Here is a 26,901-nt window from a genome sequence, read left to right as displayed (position 1 = left end):
TTCAAGCACACACACACACCCCACTCCGTTGTGCTCTTAGTTACGCGTCAGGATGCGTTTCTGCAAGGTGCCTTCACGGAAAGGTGCACCGTGCAAATAAACGCGTGCAAGTTGCGTTCGTGGGAAGGTGCACCGCGCAAATAAACGCGTGCAAGTTGCGTTCGCGGGAAGGTGCACCGTGCAAATAATAAGGGCGTGCAAGTTGCAAGTGGGAATGCTGTTTGGGGAATTCCACGAGTCTTAAAAGTTGCCAAGTTTGAAGACCCTTGGTTTATAGCAGGGATCTTCAAACTCGGCCCTTTTATGACTCGTGGACTTTACCTCCCAGAATCCCCCAGCCTGCCTGCTTTAAAGACTTCTGCTCCCAGAATTCCCTCTGGTGGCATGTCCGGTATGAATCAGGAATTTTGCCCTCCTATTTCCGGAGTCAATAAAGGGAGTAGCCACTCCGTGCAAGCCCTTCCTTGAAATCCAGAGCAGTGGGTTAGGCTAGATGATCTCTGAGACCCCTACCACCTTTGACATTTTGATATTCTTAAAAGGGGGCAAAAAAAACCAGGAGCCAGTTTGGATATTTTTATTTTTATTTTAATTAGATATGCATCTGTGATTATCCTTCCCGCCCCCTCAAAAAAAAAAGTGGGGGTAGCACAGCACACGTCCTGAATTGCTATTTTTATTTATTTATTTATTTTTGCCCTCCTTCATATGCTCAGCATCAGGGGTTGCTGTTCACCAGCCAGTTCCTCCCCTGGGGGGATCTCGTAAAAGACGCAGAGCGAGGAATACAGGCAGCCCACGAAAGAGATCAGGCTGGCAAAGTACATCACCCCGTTGGCACTGCCCACCGCTGCCGTTAAAGGGCCCATGACGACCGAGACCAGAATCTGGGCCAGGAAATACTGACAGCTGAGCAGGGAGATATCCACACCCATGCCTCGCTTCGTCCCGTCTTTGCTGGTGCCGGCGAACTGTTTCCCGAAGGATGAAAGAGGGGGGGGGGGGGGGGGGAAGAAGATTAAAAAGTTTAAAAGGTTGCCAAACTTCCTAGTTTCATGCCTTGCATAACTGCGTGGCAGTAATAATAATAATTATAGAGAAGAAAAAACGCATAGGCAATACTGTAATTATAGAGCAGTGTTTCTCTCATCCTCCCCTGCTTGAAGAGGGGTGGACTTCAATTCCCAGAATTCCCCAACCAGCCATGATTATCCCAGAATTCTGGCAGTGGAAGGCCACCCATCTTCAACACTTCAACACTTTTTACTCCAGTAAAAAGTTAACTCATTTCTAAACATCCTCTAAATGCTTAGAGCGTCCTTTTCTCAGTGACTCCCCTCTGAAAGATGAGGGCCCTCTGTGCGTGCCCAGAGACCCTACAGCTGAGGAATCTGAACAATTGCAATACCTGTTTGCTTTGATAGTAGTCACACAGCAAGGAATAAGGCAGCGTGCAGAGGGTGGAAAACAGCACTCCGTAGGTGGCGCAAAGCGACAGGATCACGTAGGTATTTCGTGTCAAGGTAGCCAGACCGGTGCCGAGGCCAAAAACTAAATATGCTATAAAATACAGCGTGCGGATGCTGAAATATTCTTCCAGTTTCTCAAGGGAGGCTGCCAAAGGAAGGAAAGTCAATTCATGGCCTCAACGTACATATAACCCAGCTCATTCAACTGGGATACTGCAAACTGCAAATGCGTCAATTGCAAATAAATTATTTGAAACAAACCTATCTCTGACATCTTCACTGTGCATTTGTTTTGATTATCCGTGCTTTTTTTTTTAAGGAAAGGGAGGGAGGAAGGAAGGAAAAAGATGAAGGAGGGAAGGAGAGAGAGAGACAAGGAAGAGAGATGGAGGGAAGGAAGGAATGAAAGAAAAGGAAGAGAGGAAGGAAGGTAGGAAAGATGGATTCTCCTGATTTCCCCACCACCACCACCATTGTCATCCACTCTTGCAACGCCCGAGTCGAAAATTCCGCCGATTACCTGAATACAAGGCCGCGCTGAACGCATAAACGCACATGCCCCAGCACCCCATGGTGACGCCGGCATTGTACCTCTGGCGCTCCTCTGAATCCGGGGGGGCTTTGGGGTTCCCTTGGTAGACCACCTCCCCCATGAAGTCAGTGTAGAACAGCAGCATCCCTTCAAACGACAGCCAGCCTGAAAGCGGGGTCAGATAACAAGAAACACGTCGGAAGAAACCGGAGATGGCTAGAAAAGATGGTTTCCCCCCAAGCTACGTTTTTCAAATGAGAATCCTTCCAGGCACACAACAAACCAGGATTTACCAGCCACAATTCTTGGATCGGCACCTAGGGCTAACCCGCATCCAGAAAACCACTTCAGGACTTAGCTTAACCTACCGGTTGGCCTACCTCTCCTGGCTGTTGTGAGGTTAAGCAGGTGAGAAGGAAAAAGGAGAACCACAGAGATCTCTTCGACCTCCTAGAGCTGTGTTTCTCAACCTCCGCCACTTTTAAGAGGCGAGGACTTCAGCTCCCAGAATTCCCCAGCCAGATCTGCTGGCTGGGGAATTCTGGGAGCTGAAATCCTCGCCTCTTAAAGTGGCGGAGGTTGAGAAACTCTGTCCTAGATGAAAAAAAAATCAAACCAATGTTGGAAATAATCTATTTTTTTTTACCTAGGAAGTGGTTGATGCAAAGATTGCGAAGGACTTTTGGCATGTGACAAACGGTGGAACACAAAAGCTTTATCGACAGTGGCTGTTCATAGACTTCGTTTGAGCCGTTTAACTCGCTCTCGTACTTCACCCCATTCAGCAAAATATTTGCTACCTGCATCCAAAAAATCGGTGCTGAATCAATCAAAAGGGGCGCACAGGAACCTCACAAACAACAATGCAGTATGCCTCCAAATTAGAATTACGGGAGGCTCAAGCAAGTGAGCCTGGCTGCTTTTCCAGCTCACCTGTTGGCTGAACGTGACATTCCTTCGCCGAGAGCTTTCTGGAAGGTTCCCGGTGATGATGTCTGGGATGGCCAAAGTCTGCGGCCGTTTCAGGATCCCCGACGAACGGGGTTTGATTGCATCCAAGGACCCCACCCTCAGTTCTTCCCTGCCATTTTCCCGGCTTTCCAACGCAGCATTTTCGGGGCAATTGAACCCCTCTGGAGCTCTGGGCAGGCTGACGCTGACCCCCTGCCCTGGTAAGCTTCCCGGGATGGACAAGTAGCCATCAGTCCCACTGGTGAAGCAGTCAATGAGGACGCTGTCAATATTTGAGGTGCCGAAGGAAGAGGCGAAATCGTTCAGCCCTGTCAGAGAACTGTCCCAGCTGATCAGGCTCCCGTATCGTGGAGTCAGTGGGCTAAGTGGAGACATGGGGCTGGTAAAGTTGGCATACACGCGGACCGGGTTTTGGGACCCCACAGAGCTGTCGGGGGGACACTCCTCGAACAGCAGTGGGGGAGAGGGCGGGAGCGTCAAGCTGGGGCTCTTCATGATCTTCTTCTGCTTGCTGAAAGACAGCAAGGGCTGTTCGGGGATGCTGACCAAAGTCAAGAGGGTGGCCAGCGTCAGGGTGATTGACGTAAAGATGTAGATGACGCGCAGCTGTCCCCCCACGGCCTTCCCGAAGGCGGTGCCATTCCAGTTAATTCCTCCGACGACATAGCCGAAGCCACCGCCGAGTCCTACAAGGAAGGAACCAAAGTCTGGGTCAGGGTTTTTTTTGGATCCTTAGAAAGAGGCAGATCCTTTTTCCAGTAAAGGAAAAAGAGGCAGCTGCTTTGAAGAGTTCCCAACAGATGGGTGCAGCACTGTAAAGCAAATGGATGCAGCTACTTTAAAGAGCCGCAAACAGTTGGATGCAGCTATTTTGAAGAATTTCAAATGAATGGATGCAGCTACTTTAAAGAGCTGCAAATGGGTGCCTGATTCTTTTGCCTTAAATCAAAGCATGACACGACTGTGGTTGTTATTATTGGAGCTGCCAGACTACAATTCCTGTTAAAAAGGGTTCACGTAAGGCTCTGAATTCGAGAAACTGAGTCTCCCCAGTGGGTTTGGCTCGGTTCAGCTTCAGGGCTGCTGGGAAACATCTACCAACAACTCAAGAACCAAACTTTTTGGGGACCTCACCAGCTAAAAGAGCATGAATGTTGAGCGCCCGGTCTTGATCCGACGGGCGACAGACGTCAATCATGTAGGCATGGCTGGGGTTGTCAGCAGAGTCAGCACAGAAATCCATCAAGATGACACCGCAGATGGTCAGCGCGATGCCCCATTTGTGATTGTTGCCTGTGTCGGAGACGGCAGCGCCGATATCCCGGCCGTTTAGCATCAGGGAGAGTCCCATCAATGCCCCTGCAAAGCAGGCAAAAACATCCTCCGGAAGAACCGTACGATCACGCAGTCAACGGGCCATAACACCCACATTCCCACCCATTTCTGCAAAGTGTGTTACTTCTCTCTTCTTCTGATGTCGCTTCTCTCTTTTCCTACCTCCAAATCCCTCTACCTCTCTTTTCTTCCAGAAGTCAGTTTACGCATGCTCCCTGGGTGGATTCACACAACTCAGGGAGGCAAATAACTCCAAGCAGGGCGCCCATCATGCAAAAGTGTACGGCATTTGCCTTCACCCCTTAAAACCCCTTTCTCAGAAGGACCCTTTGACCTGCCCAAGGATTACATCTGCCATAAATACGGAAACATCTTCCACAAATGAGGATCAAAATCAGGCTACAATTAAGCGACACCTTCCCTGCGCTGTGTCCCAGCATAACTGACAGGAAGAAGCACGTTTCCAAACCAGCTAAAAGCAATAAGCCAATTGCATCTCCCCGCAAGCAGAAAGGTAGCATGTCAGTATTTTAACTCAGACTTTCTTAAGTGGGATATAGCTTTCTGAGCGCAGGGAGTCTACCTCTCCCCCACCATTACCGATCGCCAGGACGAGGATGAAAGGTCTTCTCCGACCCATGGGGGAGGTGCACCGGTCACTCCAAGCCCCCAATAAGGGCTGCAGCAAGAAACCTAGGATAACAAAGGAAATTGGAGTCAAGTTAGTAGACGTGTTCTTGATGGTTCCTAAATTAGGCTGTTACTCAGACCAACATTGTCAGGACAAGCCACTAGTATATAAAGAGTGCAGATTCCACTCCCTTTTGGCACTGATGGTGTTACCAAGTTGGGTAATAAAACGTCTGCAAGAAAACCACCATGCTCAGAGAGCACCAAGGACCCCCATAATCCTCCTCCTTCTCCACTCTGCAAACCACACTCCTTTCTAGCACTGATGATGTTCCCTAGTCGGGTCATGAAACGTCTGCAAGGAAACCACCATGCTCAGAGAGCACCCAGGACCCCACAATTCAGCCCTAAGCTGCAAATATTCTCTTCTATCAGATAGAATCTTGGAAGACCAGCCCAGTTTGCCACTTCTCACTCTCCCTCTTTTCCCGGGGCGTAGTCGCTGGCTACTTTCTCCCTAAAAGCTCTTCTTCCCAAGGCTCTCTTGACAAGAGCCGAGACAGGTGGATCAAACGGTCCTACGCAGGAAACCCCACGTCACTTTGGATTTCCAGACCCCCGTCCCCAATTTTAGCTGCCTCACCCAGAATCGGACTGATAAACCACACCATCCCGTACAGCTCATCGGGAAGGCCCATCTGCAGCAGGGCCGGCGTGACATAGGCCGTCTCCATGGCGTAGCTGAACTCGATCCCAAACAAGATGCACCCGTTGAACAGCAGTTTCAAGAAAGATCTCTCCGGGTGGATCTCTACGAAGGGGGCCCAGTCCTTCGGGCAGGGGGTGTTGGGAGGAGGAGGCGGGGAGGGTCCGATTGGTTTCCTCCGCTTCGGATGCCTTTTGAAGTTGTTGGCCCGATGGCTGATGTGCCGGGGGACGGAGGCGGAATAATTCACCACTTGAGTCCTCCAGAGATCCGGAGAAGAGACGGTAGGGAAGAGCAGTTCGCCAGATGGACTCGTGAGGACCGTCGGGCCGCTCATGTTGGACTTGCTGCAAGGAGCAGACATTGGGAGTTAACTTGTAGGTGATGACCTGGCTGGGCCCAAAGGAGGGAGGGGTAAAAGCTGTCAGCAGTCTCGAATCGCTGCGCTCCAGTAAGGGATTTGAGGCCAGCCCTCCTTGTGCCGGAAAGTTAAGCTCATATCCCTGACGTGCTAGATTTCTAAGCACGGGGAGGGCCATCTGCCAAGCCTAAAGCCAAATATTTTGATTTGGGAAGCCGATCGATGGTTCCTAAGGAGATCCGAAGAAAAGTGACTGCCCTAACTAAAGGGACCAATTAAATTTGGGTGGAGCATGCAGCGACATAGGAAACATTTTCTGGCTTATTCTACAAAGCGCCTGAAGGCAGGAAAAGAAGCAAAGGATGGAAACTAATCAAGGAGAGAAGCAATCTAGAAAGGAGGAGGAATTTCCTGGCAGTGAGGACAATTAACCAGTGGAACGGCTTGCCACCTGAAATTGTGAATGCTCCAACATTGGAGGTGTTTAAGAAGAGACTAGACAGACATTTGTCTGAAATGGTCTAGGGTCTCCTGCTTGAGGTCGGGGGGGTTCCAACCCTATTATTTTTTGCTCAATGGCTTGCCACTGAGCGATGAGGAAAGCTTCCCTCTGCTCAGAAATCTAAAATCAAGAGGACTAGAAACTTGGGAAAAAATCAGCACCGGGGAGCAAATGCAGGGCATCTCCCTCCTGGCCTTAACAAGCAGTTTTAATTGGTGGTAGTGGGGAAAGGGACTGAGGGAGATCACGGCCCATCTAGGAATGTGGGAATCTGGATACGGGAACCCCCATCTCTCTCTTTGTCTCCCCCCACCAGCCAAGGGGATGGGGGAGATACAGCAACCGGAAAGATGGACGGACGGACAGACAGAGGCTTGGCTCCTGGATCCTCTGCAGGGCCTGGAGGCGAGGCGGTTGGGTACCAGATGTAGGAAGATCTCACCTGGATCACGAGGGATGAAGGAGCATCCTTGGGAGACGGGAACTGGATTTCAGCACCTCAGCCTGGGTAGATCAGGGGTCCAGCTCCCCTGCTCACTTCACCCGCCCCCTCCCCATAAGGAAAGCTAACGGTTCAGGCTGGGAGGTGATGTCACCAGCCTCCGCCCTCCTCTGCTCTCCCCCCATCAGTTCCGCAGACAGCCGCCCACTTTCTCTCCCCTCCCTCCTCTTCTTAAAGGGACAGGACAGCAGGAAAGCTCAGCCTCTCTGCTTTTAGCTGATGGGGGGGGAATCTGAATGTGATCTATGAAATAAATAAAAATATGTTCTTTTTGCCAGGCTAAGGGGAGTTGTCCAGCTTTGGCTGGGAAAGGAGGCCGTGCAGCATTGTCACCCTGTGGAACTCACCGCCACGATAAAATAAAACAAAAAATAATTAACAAGTAAAATAAATAAATAAATAGAATAATAATAAAATAAAATAAAAATAAATAAAATAAAATAAAAATTATAATGAAATAATAAAATAAAATAATAAAATAAAATAAAATCTTGGAAATAATACCTGTATCCAGGACAATCAGCTACAGTGTGCAAATTTAGACCCACTGATCTTTTCATCCTTCGCAGTTACCCCTCTTCCAGTTTCCAACCAGTAAAATCTCCTTATGAAACTAAGCAACAGATTTCCAATTCATTTTTATTTTCCTTTTAGTCCACTAACATTCCAGAAACCTAGGACGGATTTCTCCTTTAGTGACTGACGCTTGCTTCTTCCATCCTTCACAGCAGACCGGCTCCAGTAGAGAGAGACATGTTTTGCTTAGCAACAAAAATATTGGACTCCGTTGCGGTCGTCAATTGAGGACTGCCCCACCAGGTTCAACATAGGCAAACTGTTGCGGGTTTCTGCCCTCCCCAAAAGCCGGGATGCGAGAGACGGGATCTCCTAACGCCAATTTGTACATCAGACCCGGGAAGCAACTGCATACATTTCGGAAGTTGATCTCTGCAAAGTTGCGGGGGCGCCTTGAGACTTCCTGCCCAGGTCAGCTCCTGTTTAATGACCAGGAAGCAAAAGTGAGATTGCAACGGGATGCAAAGGCAACATCTGGGCTGGCAAGAATAGAATAGAATAGAATAGAATAGAATAGAATAGAATAGAATAGAATAGAATAGAATAGAATGCAGGGACAATGTCTATGTACCCATTTCACTGACCTGTGTAGGAACAATGAAGGCAGCATGACTGGATAAGGCAGGCCACCAAATTTCCCGCCGAGCCAATCAGGCCCAGCCAGCAAGACCACCCAAAGTCCTGGTGGGCATCCAGAAAGACATTGTGAGGCACATGGGCAACCCTCTCCAGGTAGGCGTTGATGGCGTAGCAGAGGGAGCCCACCATCCCCAGCGCACCTGGGCAGGCATGTCAAGAAAAATGACCATTGTTATTAGTCTAGCTTAGAAACAGAAAGTTTGGGCTCCGTTGCGGCGGTGAAACTAGCACGATATATGCTTACCTCCAGTCCCGAGTGCCAATGCAGCCACCGAATTCATCTTCTGTTTTATCTGTGGCTCATCCTGGAAGATTTTGATGCAATCCAGACCTCCCGCCAGGAGCACCAAAGCACAGCCCGAAATCATGTCAGCAGTGATCAACAAAGCTCTCGTCACCACAATTTTCACTGCCAGGGAGCAAAACAGTCAAGTGAACAAAAATAACAGGGCTGGATGGGATCTTGGAGGTCATCCAGTCCAACCCCCTTCTCAAGCAGCAGATTCTAGATCCGTGGTGGCGAACCTATGGCACACGTGCCACAGGTGGCACGCAGAGCCCTCTCTGTTGGCACGCACGTCGTCGCCCCAATCCTAGGCCTTCAGCTGGGTTTTGTAAAACCTTTTTGCTTTAGACCTCCACCACTGTGTGCAAAAATAAAAAATGGTGATGTCCATTTTCCTGTATGAGTCCATGGTGACCTAACCCTACCCCTAAGCGGAATTTTCCTCCAGTAGGCCACACTCACTTGCCCCCCCCCCCCGGTGATACATAAGTGGGTTTTAGGTCGCAGTTTGGGCACTCAGTCCCTGAAAGGTTTGCCATGATTGTTCTAGATCATTTCAATCAATCAGTCAATCAGAATTAGATCTGGAAGGGGACCTTGCAGGTCATCCGAGGAGAAAATATTTGGCTGAATTGCCCCGAAAAATTGTTGTTGTGTCAACTGCATTGTTCTGAATGGGCCGAAGAATTTTGTGGGTTGCGTTAAAACCACTTACTGGGGTGTTCTGCTAAAATGGAATCGAACTGGTCACAGGTCTTAATGCCGTCTTGCAGGTTAGTGACGCACTTCCTCCAGAGCCCTTGGCATTTGTGGCTGACCTAAGAAAGGAAAGGCGATTGGCTTAAGTTACAGGTAGTCCTCGAATTGCGTCCGTTGGAAGATACGACTTTGGGCTTCCCCAAAGTTACATCGTGACTCAGGTTTGCCGACATCCAGACCCTCCTAGTCCATGGTCACATCATGGCTTTTTGGGGTGCTTGGCAAGGCCGCCGGCAGCGTCCTGGGATCATGCGATCCCGATTGATGACGATTTGGGTGGAAACCAATCACCAGGCGACGGGGAGTTCTAGTCCCACCAGCCTCTCTGCCTTCCCCACTCCCCATTTAATCCAGAAAAAAAAATGCTTCTATGGGACTTTTTCAGAGGAAGAAGGAAGAGGAGATAGAGAAGGAAAAAAAAACCAGATTTCTCACACACGCAAAGACACACAGACGCACACACACTGTTGGCGTTCTCCTGACACTGACCTCCAAGCTGTCATCGGCGTTCACAATCCAGCAATCCGACCAGGTGGCTGCTCCCAGGAAGACGGTGGAAAGCAGAGCCACGAAGAAGCACGCCAACTGCAAAGCGGCCGCCATGGGCAGGACTGGTGGGAGGCAAAACAAAGCTTCAAACAGGAGATGGAAGGGACCTGGGAGGTCTTCTAGTCCAACCCCCCTGCCCATCGCGATATGAATAGAAAAGCGTTGCCAACATTGTTGGAGGATAAATTTTAAAAAGCGGGAGGTCATTTAGTCTAACTCTCCACCAAGGAGTATAATTGTTTATTTTGAGCATCGGTAAGCCTGCCCATTGTGTTAAATCATGATCGTGATATAGTCAGCAGATTCGAAGCTTTCTTTCTTTCTTTCTTTCTTTCTTTCTTTCTTTCTTTCTTTCTTTCTTTCTTTCTTTCTTTCTTTCTTTCTTTCTTTCATTCATTTCCTGCCATTTTATTCTTTTTCTTTTTTTGCTGGCATGTTTTTTCCTTCCTTCTTTTCCTTTCCTTCCTTCCCCTCTCCATGTCCTTCCTTCCTTCCTTCCTTCCTTCCTTCCTTCCTTCCTTCCTTCCTTCCTTCCTTCCTTCCTTCCTTCCTTCCTTCCTTCCTTTTTCTATGGCTGAGCAAAAATGCAAAGAAACAAGAAAGAAAGAATTCGTGCTGAAAAACAAGTAAAAAACTTACCTTGACAATGGATGGGCGGTCCAGGAACCAGCTCCGGTTTGTAAAAAGAAAGGCTAACTGGACATCGTGCCCCCCAATTTGGGGTAAATCAATCCAATATTTTTATGAATTAGGAGTAAAGATTTGGGCCAGGGAAACCAGATGAAAAATCAGCCTTCAGAATTTATTTCAGAAATCAAAGTGGTCTTTTCATGTAACGCTGCCCGCTCTCGTGATAGAAATAATTCGAATTGGGGGGTAAAATGTTGCTTTTTATGTCCATCCGGCTTTGGGATTTAAGTGGTGATGGGCTTCCTCGCAATTAAAATGCTTATGGGTCAGGAAGCACCCAGGTGGACGTTGACATCTTCAAAAACTTGGCACAGGAAAAATCAACTCCGCGGTTACTCCATCCGTCATGTTTTTGAAGGCACAAGGAGTGTGCGTGCTGGGTTATTAATAATTCCAATTAATTTGTCTCAAAAAAATAACAATGGGGGTATCTCTTACACGGGAAATGGAAGATTTTGAAGAGCGACTGCGTGGCGGGCTGCAATTTTTTTAAAAAAATAACAATTTTCTTGAAAATTATACTGAAAAAGGAGAGAAGCTCAATCCATACAGGTCCTTGACTTACGCCAGTTTGTTTAGCGACCGAAGTTACGACGGGGCTGAGAAAAGTAACTCAGAAGTAACTTTGGATCACGTGACCCTGGGGATGCTGCAACGGTGAGAAATGGGCATAAGGCACTTTTTTCACTGCCGTTGCAACTTGGAGAGGTCACTACTAGCTACGTCTTGCAAGAGGACGTAAAGGAATCTCTCAACGTGATTTGTCGGCCGACAGAAAATGTTTCCATCCTTCTTTCCGTGAAAAATATCACAGCATGTTGCTGCGCTGCACAATTAGGCTTTGTGGTGCCAAAACAAGAAGTTGAGCTTCACTCTTGCAGAACATTTTTTTTTTCTTTTAGAGAGAAAAGTCTCGACGAGTCCAGCAAAATCCCAGCTGGATGCCGAAAGCTCCAGGAGGAGAAGCTTTGCCGCCTTGCACTCCAGCTGTTTCTTTGCAGCATCCATTTGTGCAGAAAAATTAGATTAATGAGGGTTTCCTGTAAGCGCCCTGGTCCCTCCCCCATTTCTCCCAAATTTTTTTTTTAAAAAAGAAGTTTGGTTGAACAACCAAGTTTGAAGAGCAGCCTGGCTGATTAAGGAGTCTCCGCTACTCAGTAAGAGAATACAGACTAACAAGAGTTGGAAGGGACCTCGGAGGTCTTCTAGTCCAACCCCTTGTTCGAGCAAGAGATCCTGGGCCATTTCAATCAATCAATCAATCAGAATAGATCTTTTAAGAGTTGCCAACGGAAATGTTTTAAGAAGACAAAGTACAAAGTACAGTACAAAGCATCCGAATACAAGAATTTATTTACTTATTTATTTTACAAAAAAAAGTAGAACATGATCGCATCAAATGGGGCACACACAGAGACAAAAACGGCAGTTTCCTTGTCTTCCTTTTGCTTCCCCCCCACACCCCCAAAATAAACACCCTGAATGTTTGGAAAATTGGATTATTGGTGTTTTTTTTTTCTTAAAAATTATTTTAAGATCTTTACTACCGCCTTCTTGGGCTTCACACATCGGAAGGTGTTATACGCACTGGTTGCCCCTTTTGACGGGGGGCCTGAAAAAAGGGGGGGGAAACAGAAAAAAAAGAGGGCTGTTAGTTGCCAAACTATAAATGCAAGGAAAGCTGTGTTTGTGCGTGTGTTTGTGCACACCCACACTGCAGATTTTTGCAAAGCTGGGGAAAAGGGGTGTGTGTGTGTCACTGCTTTCCCAGGCGTGAATTGGGAAGCCTGCCCACCCACCCACCCCCTTCCTGTACGAAAAGCAACCCTGAGACTTGTAAAGGGGAAACACACCCAGAGGCTATCTAGTCTGACCCGCCCTCCTCCCGAATTGAGAACGGCACACATGTTCTACGTGTCCAGCCTCCTCCGGGAAGGTGTCCCCGCCGGGTCACGCAGGAAGAGATCCAGGCGAGGGGCGGGGCCTTAGACGTACTCTCTCGTTGTTGTGGCTGTCGAAGGTTGTGACTGGCGGTAATATTGCTGCCCCCGCCTGTCCTCCGGTTTGGGGCAGGAGCAGGAGAGGAAACTGCCCCCCAGGATGAGCAAACTGCCAGCCAGCCAGCCGACGAACAGAGCGGGTCCGAATTCGTACCTGGAAGAAACCGCCTCTGTTAAGAACAGAACCAGGTTCTAACCGGGATCTGACCAATGCTGGTTTGTTACCCCATGAATTGGATGGCCTGTTTTGACTTCCGGGAAAGCTAATTGGGTTGCAGCGGAGATGAATTAGACTTACCGCTCACTTAGTGACCTTCAAAGTTACAGGGGCACTGCAAAAGGAAGCTGATGACCGTTTTTCACATTTACGGCCGTTGCAGCTGCGTGATTAAAATTCAGACGCTGGGCAACTGACTCGTACTTACAACGGTCGCAGCGTCCCCTTGGGGTCACACGGATCCCCTTTTGTGACCTTCTGACAAGCAAAGTCAATGGGGGAAGCCGGATTCACTTAACAACCGTCTGTCTCACTTAACAACTGCAGGGATTTCACTTGGCAACCGCAGCCAGAAAGGTCATAAAATGGGGTAAACTCAGTGAACCCGTGTTTCACTTAACCACTAAAATTTGGGGCTCTATCGTAGTCGTAAGCCGAGGACTACCTGCGTCGGCTTCCAATTCCTCTGGTTTTTCAGAGCTAACGTGCTCTTGAAAATGGAAGCTCCACTCGGGGGAAGCAAAAGGGCAGAATTTGGGCTGTTTCCCCCCACCCACCCAAACCAGCCTTAATTCCCCTGTCGTTCTGCAGACAGCAGAGGCCTCCGGGAAAGGCATTATGAGAGTTTTTGAGATGGAGAAAATACTTTTTTTTCCACAGCCCTGTTATTTTAAAAAGAAAGAAGAAGAAGAAGAAGAAGAAAAGCTCGGGGCACTGAAATTCCGAATAAGGAGTGGGTAGAAAAGGCAATCCAGACGGAGGGCCCAAATGGCGCCTCTACTCACTTGGCATTCAGCGGGGTGGCAGGGTTGAAGAAATCGTAGGTCACGCGTGACGCGTACCACGAAACAGCCCCGGCTGTGCACAGCCCTGCAAGAGAAAAAAGATAAAAGTGTGTTGGGGGTGGGGGGCAATCCTCCCTTTCTCCCTTTTCTCTCCTTCCTTCCCTCCCTCCCTCCCTCCCTTCTCTCTCTTTCCTTCCTTCCTTCCCTCCCTCCCTTTCTTCACCTTCCTTCCTTCCTTCCTTCCTTCCTTCCTCCTTCCCATCCTTTTCTCTCCTTCCTTCCTTCCCTCCCTCCCTTCTCTCTCTTTTCTCTCTTTCCTTCCTTCCTTCCCTCCCTCCCTCCCTTTTCTCTTACGATCCAGCAGCACAATTCCTTCCAACACTCCCACAAGTGTTGGAAGTGTTCCCTGTTTCACCCCCCACCCCTGACCAGAATGTGGATGTAGGTCCCTCCCTCCTGGAAAGAATTCCATAATATCTTTATTCTGGCCCTCCACCAGCACAGGGTGAAACCTGAGATCGACAGACAATGCCTTTTCCTGTCCTTCCTCACTCCCTTCCCCCCCTCTTCCTTTCCTTCCCTCTTCCTTTTTCTCCTTCCTTCCCTTCCCTTCCCCTCCTTCAGCCTCTTTCTCTCTCTGTCTTTTTGCTTTCCTGTCCTTATTTCTTCCTCCAATTAATTTTCAGGCTAGGTGGTTTTTTTGTTTTTAAATAAAAGTTTCCCTTACCGGCCAGGATGAAAAGGACGCCTCCCAAGACGGCGATCCAGCTTTTCGCCACGGGATTCTGGTCTCCCACTTTGGTACACTTCATGCCGACCACGCTGACCACCGTCCCCACGAAGCCCAGCAGTATGGAGACCACCATCAGGGCCCGAGACGTCTGGATGTGAACTGCCAAGGCAAGGTAGCATTGGGTCACGTGCAGAGTGGAAAAGCAGCGAGAACGTGCGGGGTGGGCGGGAAGGGCAGTCAATGCAGGTGGTCCTTCACTTATGACCACAAGGAAGGGAGCCCCAAAATTTCCGTCGCTTCCAAGCAAGACAGCTGTTAAGGCAGCTTTGCCCCATTTTACAGCCTCCATTGCCGCCGTTGTTAAGTGAATCGCTGCACTTGTTAAGTTAGCCACACGGTCGATAAGCGAATCAGGCTTCCCCCCCTCTTGGCTTTGCTGGTCATGAGGTCGTAAAAGGGGGCATCACATGACCCCGGGACGCTGCAAAACCGTCGTAAACGTGAGTCAGTTGCCGAGCGACTGAATTTGGATCACGTGAGCGATGCTGCGACGGTCGTAAGCATGAATAACGGTCATACGTTATGCATGCCAAGGCGACCAGAAGTTTGGTAAAAAAAATGAAAATGAACAACTAAGGCACATCCCTCCCCAATACAATTTTTCAAAGATTATCCTGGGGAATTTTACGTTCTTAAAGACACCCACGCCTGGGGTTTAATTTGAAAAAAATCCCAAATTTTCCCCAAAGAGTAAGAAGACCACCAGATAATTTTTTTCATCCCGGCAACCCAACCAGGATGGAGAACCCCCCCCCCCCAAACCACTCCAAAACCATCATCACATTTATTTTGGCAAAAAGTGGCAGGGATCCACGCCTGTCTCCCACCCGGGGCACTCCTCCACGCCGCTCCCTCGACCGGCACATCCTCGCCCAACCGAGCAGGACCGAAGTCAAGAGAAAATAAATTCTTCAAGGAAAAAAAGAGAGGGAGAGAGGGAAAGAAAAAAAAATCCAGGTCGGGAAGCCTGGAATCGCAGCCTTTGGAGCTGAGCAGAAAATCCAAATATTCTCACCGTCGCCAAACAAGCAGCGGGAGACAGATTTTGAAGAGGCGAAAGTTTCACGCGCGTCGGAGGTCCGTTCCCACGACCCGGGTTAAAAAAGAAAAACGGGTCGGGAAGCCTGAAAGACTAAAGCCGAGCCCCCAAATCCAAATTTTCCCGCCCCGTCGCCCCGGAAAAGTTTCACGCGTGGCGGAGCTCCGTTTCCCAAGACCCGGGTTTTTTAAAAAAGCAAAAAAAGCAGAAATGCCCCATTCCCGGGAAAGCAAAGCAAAGCGAGAGATCTGCGCCCCCCCACACCCCACATTCCCCTGGCCCTTCCCCAACCACGGGTGCTTTTGGCAGCGCGCGTGATGGTGGGGGGGGGCGGTTCGTTCCCTGCCGGGGCAAGCGCGCCTCTGAGCGCGTCCAGAGCGCCTCCACACATACATCCACGCACGCACCGTCCAGCGAGAGCAGCGACTCGTGCAGCTTGCACTGCACCTGCCCGGTGCTTTGCGCGGCGCAGCTCATCCACAGCCCCTCGAAGAGACCCACGGCCGTGATGATGGCGTCCCCCGCGTACGAGCTCTGCTTCCACTGGGGCAGCGCAGAGGCGCAGATGGCGCCCGCCCAGCCGGCCAGCGCCAAGAAGTAGCCGCTCAGCTGCAGCCCCGCGCTGGCCATCCTCGAGCCCCACTGCCGGCGCCTCGCCTCGCCTGGCCCGGCCGCGGGAGGAGCCCGCCCGCCTCCCTCCCTCCTCGGGGCGGGAGCTGGACGCGCGCCAGCGATGGGGGACCACGGGGAGAGCCGAGGTGAGCGCCGGGCGGCAGCCCGGGGAACGGGAGCGTTTGGATGCGCTCGGGATGTCCCCCGGGAGACTCTCGCCAGGATGGGAGAGCACGGGTGAGCGCCGTGTGTTAACCTTCTATTGTGTGTGTGCATATACTAGATGTATGTATCTGTGTGTGCACATACCATAATAATACTATACTATAATTAATGTGTGTCTATCCACCGTGATCCCCCCCCCCGGACCTCCAAACCTGGGTTTGTTGGCTCACAAATCAAAGCAAACTAGGTTTGCAAGAACAAAAGCCTGGAATCTGGCAGTAAAGATCATCGCCAACACAAGCCGAACATAGCATCCAACGTGGCCCTGGATCGCTGGTGCACGAAGACATCCTGAAGACCTGATCTGCTGGAACACACTCCCCCCCTCCCCGTGCACGCACACACAAACACACCCCTTCGAATTTTTCGGCTCTGCTGGCAGAGAGAACATGAGCAAGCATGCTAATCAGGTTAAAACCTTTGCATTTTGATGCAAGGCGAGCTTTGTGTCCGAAGATTGTGTGGGCTGCTTTGCCATTTCGCCTGGAATCCAAGTGGGTTGCGTTTGTCAACAAAAAAAGGCATTGACACACACCAGGCTGGCGTGTGTCCTGCAAGAATGTGTGCAACCTTTTTGGGTTTGTGTGTGTGTGTGTGTGTGTGTGTGTGTGTGTGTGTGGCATTTTGTAAAAGATGCTTTGAGTTTCTTTAAGAAAATCAGGCATCCTTGTCTGTTTAAATAATTACGAGTGTCCGTTCAATGGAAGCCATCATGGGATATAATCCTCCATTAATTGATAGCTAATCAATTACTATTATTGATTGGTGCTGCAGACCACTGAACAGCTGAAGAATCTTTTTGTCTTTTCCGCTGTTTTTAGTTCTAAATAAAGTCCAGAAAATCCCATTTTTTGGAGAGGGAAAAATGTTCAAACATCTGCAGAGAGAGACTCCTAAAGGGGAACTGAGACGTTAATAATGTATTTTTCCAATTATTGGATGTTTTACAGGTAGTCCTCGACTTGGAATTCATTTAGTGGCAGTTCAAAGTTCAAACAATTCTTTTAGGGACGCTGCCACTGAAAAAAGTGACTTGCATTAAGTTTTTCACACTTAAAAAAGGTAAAGGTAAAGGTTCCCCCGCACATGTGTGCTAGTCGTTTCCGACTCTAGGGGCCGGTGCTCATCTCCGTTTCAAAGCCGAAGAGCCAGCGCTTGTCCGAGGACATCTCCGTGGTCATGTGGCCGGCATGACTAGACGCCAAAGGCGCACGGAACGCTGTTACCTTCCCACCGGAGTGGTCCCTATTTTTCTACTTGCATTTTTACGTGCTTTCAAACTGCTAGGTTGGCAGAAGCTGGGACGAGTAACAGGCGCTCACTCTGTTACGCGGCACTCGGGATTCGACCCGCCAAACTGCCGACCTTCTGATCGACAAGCTCAGCGTCCTAACCCACTGAGCCACTGCGTCCCTTTTCACACTTAACGTGATCCAAATTCAGAAGCTTGGCGACTGACTCGTATTTACGATGGTCGCAATGTGCCCCGGGGTCACGTGATCTCCTTTTGTGACTTTCTGACAATCAAAATCAGCCGAGGTTCGCTTCAAAATTGTGTGACTAACTTAACAAATGCAACGATCTGCTTAACAACAGGGATTCAGGAAAAATTGTAAAACAGGGCCAGAACACACCTAACCGAGGTTTCCCCTTAGCAACATAAATTTTGGGCAAATGTGATTGCTAAGTCAAGGATTACCTACGCTTCATTTAGAAACCGTTCAAAGTTATGAGACTGGAAAAAGTGGTCTTCGTACTTACGGCCGTCACAGCGTCGTCCCCACAGGAACTGGCATGTATTTCCAACAATTGCCGTGTCCTGGGTTCGGGGAATCGCCGTTTGCAAACACACCCACCCACCCCACCCACACGAACCAACAAAGTCAACAGAGGAAGCTGGGTTCGCTTAACGACCACGCCCTGCACTGATTCGCTTAACAACAGCGGCAAAGGGAGTTTATGAAACTCCATCTGACGTTTTGGACAGGAACAGACAGCCTTCAAGGGCCGCCCCAGAAACGCTTCCCTGTGATAGTCTAGGGGAAGGGGGGAGGCGCGTGAATTCCTTTGGAATTCTGGGAACGGTCGTAACCTGAGAAGCAGCTGACCAGCTCACAAGCAGATTTAAGGTGAAATCGAGAAGTTGAGCGTGACCGGATTGTTAATGAGAACGGTTAAATATTTGCAAGTCAGAGATGGGTGACAATTGCGCACGAGGGAAGGAGGAATTGGTCATTCCAGGATTTAGTAATTTTTTTTTCCTCCCTCTCCAACTGGGGCAAATGCCTCCACTAGCCAGCTTCACCCACCCTGGTTTGTTTGAAAAAACAAACACAAGCCAGCATGAACAGGCTAAATGATAAACCACGGTTTGCTAGGCATGGCTATAGGATGTCCTGCCCCACACGATGACAGAGAAACTCCAGTTGAAAAGCGAGACGGTAAAACCAGGCATAGGGCTTAATCAATACCCGCTTGCCGATGGGCAAGAGGCGGGGATGATGGGAGACGTAGTCCAAGGACAGGCAGTAAGTCACCAATTGCTCACTGTTACTTCTGGAGGAGACCAAGCTCTGTCCGATTTGCTGCCAAGGAAAATTGCCAAGTTTGGGGAACTTTTATCATTCTCTTCCGCAAGCCCTGGCCAGGCTGGGAATGATGGGAGCTGGAGTAGTGTCCTAGGTCGGAACATTACAGCCAGTTTTTCTAGAAAAATGAGAATTTTTCCATGATTCTTTTTGCCGTGTTTCCCTCCCTCCTTGACAAGAAAACCTCCTGTCTTGCTAAATCAATTAAATAAAGCCCAATTGTTTCCCTTTTCCATTTTTTTGTGGGTCTGTCTTTTTGTAGGCTGATCACAAAACAGGCTATTTTCTCAAGCATTTTAATCTTCCGATGAAGTGCACGCCTTAAATATACCTTGTCTTTCCTTTCTTTAATTAAATTTTCCTTCTCTCTCCGGTTTCAAATTGTCAAAATATCCTATCAGCATTAAGAGAGTTCAAAGGCAACTCAAGCAAAGAGCGTTGCAAAAAAAAAAAAAGGCATTTACAGTGAGTCCTCGGCTTACGGCTGCGAGGGAGACCGGAATCGAAGTGAGAAATTTCTTAACTGAGTTTTGTACTGTTTTACATCAGTTGTTCAGTGAATCGCTGCGGTTGTTAAATCAGTCACACGGTTGTTAAGTCAATCCGGCTTCCCCCGTGGACTTGGCTTGTCAGAAGGACGCCACCAGGAGACGCTGTGACCGTCATAAGTACGAGTCAGTTGCCAAGCCTCTCAATTTGGATCACGTGATCCCGGGAGTCTGCAATCGTTGTCAATAGGAGCGCTTGACTTCTGATCCTGGCTGCAACGGTCGTAAGTTTGAAACACCGGTCCTAGGTCCAATTTTTTAGTGCCATTGTAACTTTGAACGGTCACTAAGTCGAGGATTACTAAGCGACATGAACAGCCTTGTCTCCCGGAGATGGAAAACTTTTATCCGAAGCAGTATGAGGATTCCTCCCTTGGGGCAGGGGGATGGACTAGAGGACCTCCAAGATCCCCTGTAACTTTGCGAGAATCGTCATTCAAGGAATGAGGAAAGGGGGTACCCCGATATCTCCTGCCTATATTCTGGGAGCTGTTTATAGTCAATTCTCTCTCTCTCTCTCTCTCTCTCTCTCTCTTGCCCCGGAGACCAATAATCCACACGCCAGTGTTTCGGTGCCTCCAAATCATGTTGTTTGAACCAGCTGTGCACCCCAGATGTTGAGCTATAGTTCATCTTTCTTTTCAGCCTCTTTGGGGGGCGTTTCGGCCTCTTCCGGGCTCGGTCCCGTTTCGGGGGGGAACCTGGTTTCTTCCGTTTTGAAGAGCATCCGAACCAAGTCATCGGCTTGTATTCTCTCCTGGGGGGGGGAAGAGAGAAAAAGGGGTGCGTGTTTTGACTAATTACGGCTGGAAAAGGCACTTTGCAACCCCTGGATTTCCGTTCCCAGAATTCCCGAGCCAGCATCCATTTTGACAGCCCTGCGAGGGCTCCAGCCTTTGTAACCGTAAGCAAATTTTTGAGGTGCAGGGATGGCAGCTATTTTGACTTTTTTGACCAGCCCTGGGTCCAAAGAGGCGGCGCACTCACCCGTTCGCTGTGGCGGGGGTCCAGCGTAAACCACAAGGCGATGGCGCAGCGCTGGCCCTTTGTGACGGCTTTCACACCATGAGGGTTTTCTGATCCAGCCGAGAAGCCCACCGCCCGGCCACAGTGGGGTCTCACCTCTGCCTGAAGAGAAAATTGGGGTATGGGGGGGCATGGGGATCCCCAAAGCACTTAAGTGTGTAATCCTCATTTCTCCCCCCTCCCCAAATCCATCACGGCCCCCTTAGTTGCTGGCTCCCAACAGATGCCGTTTAATGACCTTTGAACGGTCATTCAACGAAACGGTCATACGTTGAGGACTAAGTGTCAAAGCGGGATGCAAAGGATAAATAAAAAAACTTAAAGGCTGAACCCCACAACTGGAAACGCAGAACATGCTTACCGTCACTGTGGTGGCATCCAACTCGGTAAAATAAAACTCTCCTCCTTCGAAATTGCCGTTTAAATAAAGGATGGCGCTGGAAAGCGATAAAGAGCTTTTCTTTACTGGGAGATTAAACCCCAAGGAGCAAAAAAAATCAAATTCATCGACCAGATCCTAAAAGGAGAAGCAGCTGTCGCTTCAGAGTGGTCTTCAAGGGTAGCCCCATGTCAAGGGCTCCGAAGTGGTCTATTTTATTTAGTCTCTTCTCTCCCCTCTCTGGATCTGTCAGCCCTTCGAGGTAGGCCAGATCAGGAAAGAGATTCCATGAGAAATATTGCAAATCTGCTGTATTCATCTATAGAAGGGGTGTCCAACCTTGACAATTTAAAACCTGTGGACCTCAAATCCCAGAATTCCCCAGGCTTCTGCAGTAGGGGAGGATGGGCTCTTTAGATGCCCAGTCAAACTCACCTGTAGTCCCGAAAGGTGTACGCGGGGGGCTCCTTGAGGCACACCATGGCCTCGGCGTTGAGGATGCAGTTGTCCACATGCACAGGGTGGCTGGGATCCGTTCGGTCCACCTGCTTATCTAGGGGAGAGACAGGAAGATCCCTTTTGATCTCCCCCCCACAAAAAAAACTGGGCATCCTGGGAGTTACGGATCCAACCCACCTAGCTGGGTTGGGAGGGGGAGTCCAAACTCCTCCCCGTTGGGTTGAAAAACAGAAAGCTGAGATGCTGCAAGTTTCTAGTCCTCAAGGCAAGCTGGAAATTCGTGCTCTGTGAAAGCCAAACGAGGAAAAACTTCGGGGGGTGGGATTCTAACCCCTCCTTTCTACTCTCCCAGCCTTTGTGTCTTTCTGGTCTTCACACACACACACGTACACACACACAGTCTACCTGCTTACCTTCGATGGCCATCCGGCACACCAGGTGAGAATACGAGAAATGCAGAGGCACATCCAAGCGGAAATAGGACTCCATCACGCGACGGACTTTCTCCGTGGCATTGTAGTAGAGGTAGGCGCTCTGCATGGGGACTCGGCCTTCTTGCCCCAGCTGTGGGCGAGACCCGCACCCGGGGTCAGCCCAAATTCAAAACCAGGATCTCCCACCGTCGGGAGCCACGCTCGGATTTAGGCATCAGTTTAAAAATCCCCCGAGGATTTTTTTTTTAAGAAGTTGCCTTCCACAAGCTTGGGACCTGTCTTTCGAAAGGCTGGGGGTCGGACTAGAAGACCTCTGAAGGGCCCTATGTTTCCATGATTTCAGAGAACAGCTGACCAATCCCAGAGGTTTGCTCTCTCGGAGAGTTAGTTACCTTGAGGGCTTTGAGGACCGTCACCCCATAGAAGGTCTCGCTGGGCGTGTGGGGTGAAGTTTTGCCGCTGTAACCGTCCCCCGCCGAAGCCGCTGCCTGCAATTCAAATATCAAATATAACGCAGATAAAATTTGTTCCCACTGGGAAAAGAAAATCCCAGTTCCGCGACCGAAGGAAAACTCCAAACTTTGGCTTGGACCCATTTATTTACAAGATAAAAATGCCAAAAGGAAAAATAAAGGGGAAAAAGGAGGAATTTTTAAGTTCACTTTGGCTCTTTACCCAGGCAGAGAATTGCAACGCTGCCATCTAGTGGCCAAAACAAATCCCCACAGGTAGCACGAAGAAGTCTTAACAACAAGGAGGCTTAAAGGGATTACAAAACCCATGGTGCGTTACTCACATTCGTGAGCCTTTGCAAGGTCTGGCACTCTTCTTCGGAGAGGAGTCCGTCCACCACCACACGCTGGGACCCGTTCAGGACCTTGGAGCTCATGCTCACCTTGAGCCCATCGTACAGCAATGGACCCCCTAAGGATTGGCGGGAAATAAAAATACAAAAATACAAATTTAATTTAATTTAATAATTTAATTTGTATACCGCCCTTCTCCCGAAGGACTCAGGGCGGTGAACAGGGCAAATGAAAAAGCAGCTGAAGTTTGAGGCTCAGCTTTGCTCGTAATGGATTCTCTCCCCCCCCCCCCATTTTTGGCTTCCTGAATCTCCCAAGACCCCAATTTTCGGGCCTCACCTTCCCGTACGAGTTTACTCATGTCAGAAGATTCCTTTGTTTTCCCCTCCACCAGATGTTCGATCTCCTTCATGAGATTACCGATCTCCTCTGAGATCCGAGCCGCCGTCTCGCGTTCAACCCTGCGGAGTTAAGAGTGGAGATTTTGAAAACAGGCATTTGCTTCCAGTTTTAAGGTTAAAAAAAGGCACCCTGGGGGAGCCACGGATTCACTCAGCGACTGCAGTGCTCGCTTAACAAGAAAAAAAAAGAGTGCTATTCTGCCAGGGGCAGATTCATGGAGCTATTGGCGGACACAACTGTGAAAAGATCAGCCATTACGATTACTTCCGGTCAGAAAGCCAGAGGAGAAAAAGGAGAAGCAGAGAAGGGACAACATGTCTTAACTAACTTTTGTTTTTCCTGAAGCCTTCTGGGAATCACTTCTTCTGGGGTCCACGTGTCCTTCAAAACAAGATAAGGACAGTAAAAAAACAGCCACGCCATTCTGGACAAAACATTGGTCCAGTGCAATGTTTCTCAACTTTGGCAGTTTTAAGATGGATAGACTTTAACTCCCAGAATCCCCCAGCCAGCATCCAATGCTGGGAGTTGAAGTCCACCCGTCTGATAGCCTAAATTTGAACCTTGCATTTTCTCAAAATGTTCCTCTTGCCTTTGCATTTCAAGTTCAATCTCGCTGGTCTTAAGTCACTATCAAAAATGGCTATTTTAGAGCCTCAGGGCACTGCATAACAACGCAAACAAAGCAAATGGAGGCAACCCGCTTAAACTTGCTTAACCAATTTTAGATTCCTTGGAAAATATAGCTTTTGCTTACCGGATCGATGAAAGGAATCCCGAAGGTGTCATATGCAAAAAATAGCAATTCCTTCTCTAAAAGACTGCGCCGGCGATAAGTCTGGACTTTCTACAGCAGAAAAAAGCACGAAAAGTAACCGCGTAGTTCAGCGTCAGCCGAGATCTGGAGGATACCCATGGCCATCTCTCTCTTCCATTGGGTGTGGGGGCCCTCCCTTCCTGCTAAAGGCCCCCTTTCAAGCCTGGGGGGCGGGGGAGAAAACCTGCCTCTCTGGGCCCGATGTGCTGGGCCAGGTGCTCCCCCAGCATGGCTGCGTAATAAGCCACGTTTTGCTTCATCACGTCGTCGTTTGGGAAAAAGAGCAGGTAGGTTTTCGCACATTCGACGGCCTTCCCGTAGTTGCCACCTGTGATGGAGAATTAGGGGAAAACTGGAACATTATCAAAATAGCCGGACCATGCATGAACATTACTGCTTTGATTGAGCCAGCATTGATGGTTTAATGAGCGAGGACGGATTTGCTTTTATCCTGAGGCCGGCTTGATTTTCCCCGCTGCATCTGACAGACAACGGCTTTTCAGCTGCAGGAGCTGGGAGTCCACAACCCCATCATCCACGGCCTCTGCTGCCGAAATATTCTCACTTCCCCAGCAGCTTTGGAAACAATTCCAAATATCCCGCTGAAAAACCGCTGCAGAAGAAACCAACATGCCCAGCGAAACTTAGTTTAAAGGCAGCCCCCTTCCCCGAGAGACCCCCTCCCCACCTGAAAGACGAAGTGGGGTGCAATTAACGCCCACCCCCTTTCTCTCCCCACTTACTGTTGTAATATGCAAACTGCAGATAGTTGAAATGAGACGGGAGGAAATCTTCGTGGGGTTTCTCCTGACCGGCTTCCTGCGCCAGCTCATTCACACAGCCTTGCCTGCAGCTCAACACTTGGGCGTAATGATCTGCCATATTAAAATAGGAGGACAAACATATTTCGGGATGTGCTAAAGAGAACCTCCATGTCCAGCAGCAGAATATCTGGTAACCAATTTTCTGAAAATCTTTGCAGGGTTGACCAAGTCGGGCATCCCGGATACACTGTCTTCTTCCACCCACATCCCACTGTTTCCCGCCCAGGCTTATGGGACTTCTTGTCCTCCTTTTTCCCTGTGCTCACCGATAAAGGCTTGATAGAAATCGGCATTGTATTCGAGGTAGTTGTAACCGTCATAGTCGTACGGCTCTTCGCAGAGGGCCCGGCACTCGGCGTCCGCTACCCAGTACTCGTTCAGCGCCTTCTCCAGGTGCAAAATGGCTGCCTGAGGGTTCTCCTCTGTGTAGTAACTTACACCGAGTTGGAAATCTTGCTAGAGAGAGAATCGGAGAAGGCACAGCCGGCTTTAAGCTCCAGGAAAGCAAAACGGGACTGTTTTAGCATCTCCAGCTATTAATTCTGTTATAAATAGTCCTTGAGTACTTGTAATATCACTGGAGGTTTTCAAGCAGAGACTGGACAGCCACTTGTCTGAAACGGCCTAAGGTCTCCTGCTTGAGAAGGGGGCTGGACTAGATGACCTCCGAGGTCCCTTCCAGCTCTATTCTGTGTCCGATTCCTAACAGTATGGTGACATTTAATCATAAATGTAATCAAAACTAAAAACTTAAATTGAATAAAGACATGCCCTCTACGATTCTTTTTCCTCTCTTTTTCTGCAGTTCCGCAGTTCAATTTTTTTTTTAAAAAAAATCAATGCGTTGCGTTCTCACCATGTGGGGCTTAGCCTCCAAATCGACAAAATCCTTGTCTTCGACACCAACCATCATCTGGTAATAAGCCAGGTTCTGCCGCATCTCGGCGTGGTCTGGATTGGCCGAGAAAAAAGTCTGGGCAGCTGCCACGGCCTTGCTCAGCTTGTTGATCTGACGAAGAACAGAAATTCAGATTTTTTTTGGCGGGGGGGCCCTCTGCCCCCCAAAATTTCCAAGAGTGCCACTGCATTCGGCCAATGGCAACAAGAAGGAGCGAGTTATTAAATGAAACAACCGCCCGGCTGGTTGTCTTTTGGGGAGATCAATACTCAGCCATCAGGTTGGGCTCTTTAAAAAGTTACGGATGGCCCCGAGCTTCACAAGTGCTTTACAGCCCCTTTCTAGAGAGTCAGGGAAAAGAGGAAGGAAAGCAGAGCAAGGGAAGAGAATTAAGGAATAAAGGGGAGAGGAGGAGGAGAGAGGAAGGCAGAGGAGAGAAGGATGGAAAATGGAAAAAGAGAGAGTTAGGGAAAAAAGAAAGAAAAGAGAGAAGGGAGGGCGGGAGGAAGGGTATGATGGATGCAAAGGAAAATAAACATGAATGGGAAGAAAGGAAAGAAAAAGAGAAAGTGGAAAGAAAGGGGGGGGGGGTTGACCATGAGTTTTGACCTGAAACTTTCCATCTGGGCATTTACAGCCCCCCCCCACCTCCAACCAGTCAAGGCCCAGAGGACGGGAGCGCAGGGCGGGCGGCGCCGAGACCCTGCGGAGCGGAGGCGGCGGTGCGAGCGGAGAGCGCGCAGCCCCCTCGACCGACGTGGCACCGGGCCCCTCCCACCAGGAGAGCCGAGCAGGCGGCGCCTCCCCCACCCCAAAACGGTTGCCCCCCACCCCCCGTCTCCGATTGCGCGCTTCCTCGCTTCGGATTGGCATCCGAAGGGGCACCGCAGCAGAGGAAAGAGCGGCGGGGAGGGCAGAGGAAAAAGACGCCAAGGAGCTTTCCACGGGGCAGAGGCGGTGCCAACCGGGGGGAGACCCCCCCCGGCCCCCCCCTCCCCGCGCACCTTGAAATAAGCCACTTGCAGGTAGTTGTAGGGGCTGCGCTTGCGGAACTCCAGCTGCACCTCCTCGCCCAGCTGGTAGCGGGACGGGCCGTCCGGCAGGCAGCGGCGGAGGCAGGCTGCGCGGCGGAGCAGCTGCCGGAAGAAGCGCAGGTCGCCCAGCGGACGGCGCGGTGCCTGCGCGGGATCCTCGGCCGAGTGGTTGGCAGCGCAGCCCGAGCGGCAGCCGGCCAGGCGCTCCCGGTGCGCCACCCGCGCCCGCAGCGCCCGCTCCATCTGCAGGATGACCCCGGGCCAGTCCCCGCGGCCGTACGCCTCGGCCCCGGCCGCCAGCAGCTCGTCGGCCGGGCGGAGCTGCTCCGCGGAGCGCGATCCGCCGGCCGGGCTCAGGATCGCCCGCAAAAGCAGCGCAAGCAGCAGCCGCAGCATCTCCGCGGGAGAAGAAGGGCGCGCGACGCCCGGCACGGCTGGAGGCTGGAGCTCCGCCCACTCGGCCACGCCCCGCTCGTCCGCCCCGCCCCCTCTCTCAGCACCACGTGG

General features: G+C 50.0%; 4 protein-coding genes and 1 long non-coding RNA gene across 5 annotated transcripts; 1 reads left to right on the top strand and 4 right to left on the bottom strand.

The window, feature by feature from the left end:
• Positions 1–170: 170 nt before the first annotated feature.
• Positions 171–8,447, bottom strand: SLC45A1 (solute carrier family 45 member 1). The gene is given in 8 exon segments (XM_081341459.1): positions 171–971; positions 1,409–1,614; positions 1,990–2,166; positions 2,648–2,853; positions 2,855–3,659; positions 4,108–4,332; positions 4,909–5,001; positions 5,582–8,447. Coding segments are annotated over 8 exon segments (2,406 nt in total). The 5' UTR covers positions 6,009–8,447; the 3' UTR covers positions 171–704.
• LOC308675745 (claudin-16-like) lies at positions 6,752–9,872 on the bottom strand (the record flags this gene model as incomplete). Its single annotated transcript, XM_081341267.1, has 6 exons — positions 6,752–6,949; positions 7,922–8,004; positions 8,170–8,364; positions 8,469–8,633; positions 9,226–9,328; positions 9,759–9,872. 6 exons carry the CDS (start codon positions 9,870–9,872, stop codon positions 6,752–6,754), a joined length of 858 nt encoding a protein of 285 aa, XP_081197393.1.
• Positions 9,693–15,972, bottom strand: CLDN19 (claudin 19; the record flags this gene model as incomplete). Its single annotated transcript, XM_081341460.1, has 5 exons — positions 9,693–12,120; positions 12,504–12,662; positions 13,511–13,595; positions 14,238–14,402; positions 15,750–15,972. 5 exons carry the CDS (start codon positions 15,970–15,972, stop codon positions 12,087–12,089), a joined length of 666 nt encoding a protein of 221 aa, XP_081197586.1. The 3' UTR covers positions 9,693–12,086.
• Positions 12,542–19,383, top strand: LOC308675861. Its single transcript, XR_014028224.1, has 3 exons — positions 12,542–13,458; positions 14,245–14,415; positions 19,317–19,383. It is a non-coding gene; the product is annotated as an uncharacterized lncRNA (long non-coding RNA).
• On the bottom strand, positions 19,048–26,901 carry P3H1 (prolyl 3-hydroxylase 1). Its single transcript, XM_081341406.1, has 15 exons — positions 26,365–26,901; positions 25,319–25,471; positions 24,729–24,918; positions 24,382–24,513; positions 23,823–23,966; positions 23,579–23,664; positions 23,150–23,202; positions 22,759–22,880; positions 22,410–22,537; positions 22,006–22,101; positions 21,593–21,743; positions 21,156–21,273; positions 20,703–20,778; positions 20,303–20,443; positions 19,048–20,072 (listed from the first exon to the last, which is right to left on the bottom strand). The coding sequence occupies exons 1-15, from the start codon at positions 26,788–26,790 to the stop codon at positions 19,938–19,940; spliced, it is 2,151 nt and encodes a 716-aa protein (XP_081197532.1). The 5' UTR covers positions 26,791–26,901; the 3' UTR covers positions 19,048–19,937.

The sequence above is a fragment of the Vipera berus genome, assembly GCF_964194415.1.
Source record: "Vipera berus genome assembly, chromosome: 17".
NCBI classification, from domain to species: Eukaryota; Metazoa; Chordata; class Lepidosauria; order Squamata; family Viperidae; genus Vipera; species Vipera berus.
The sequence above is the reverse complement of the archived record's forward strand: the minus strand, read 5'-3'. Positions and strand labels throughout refer to the sequence as shown.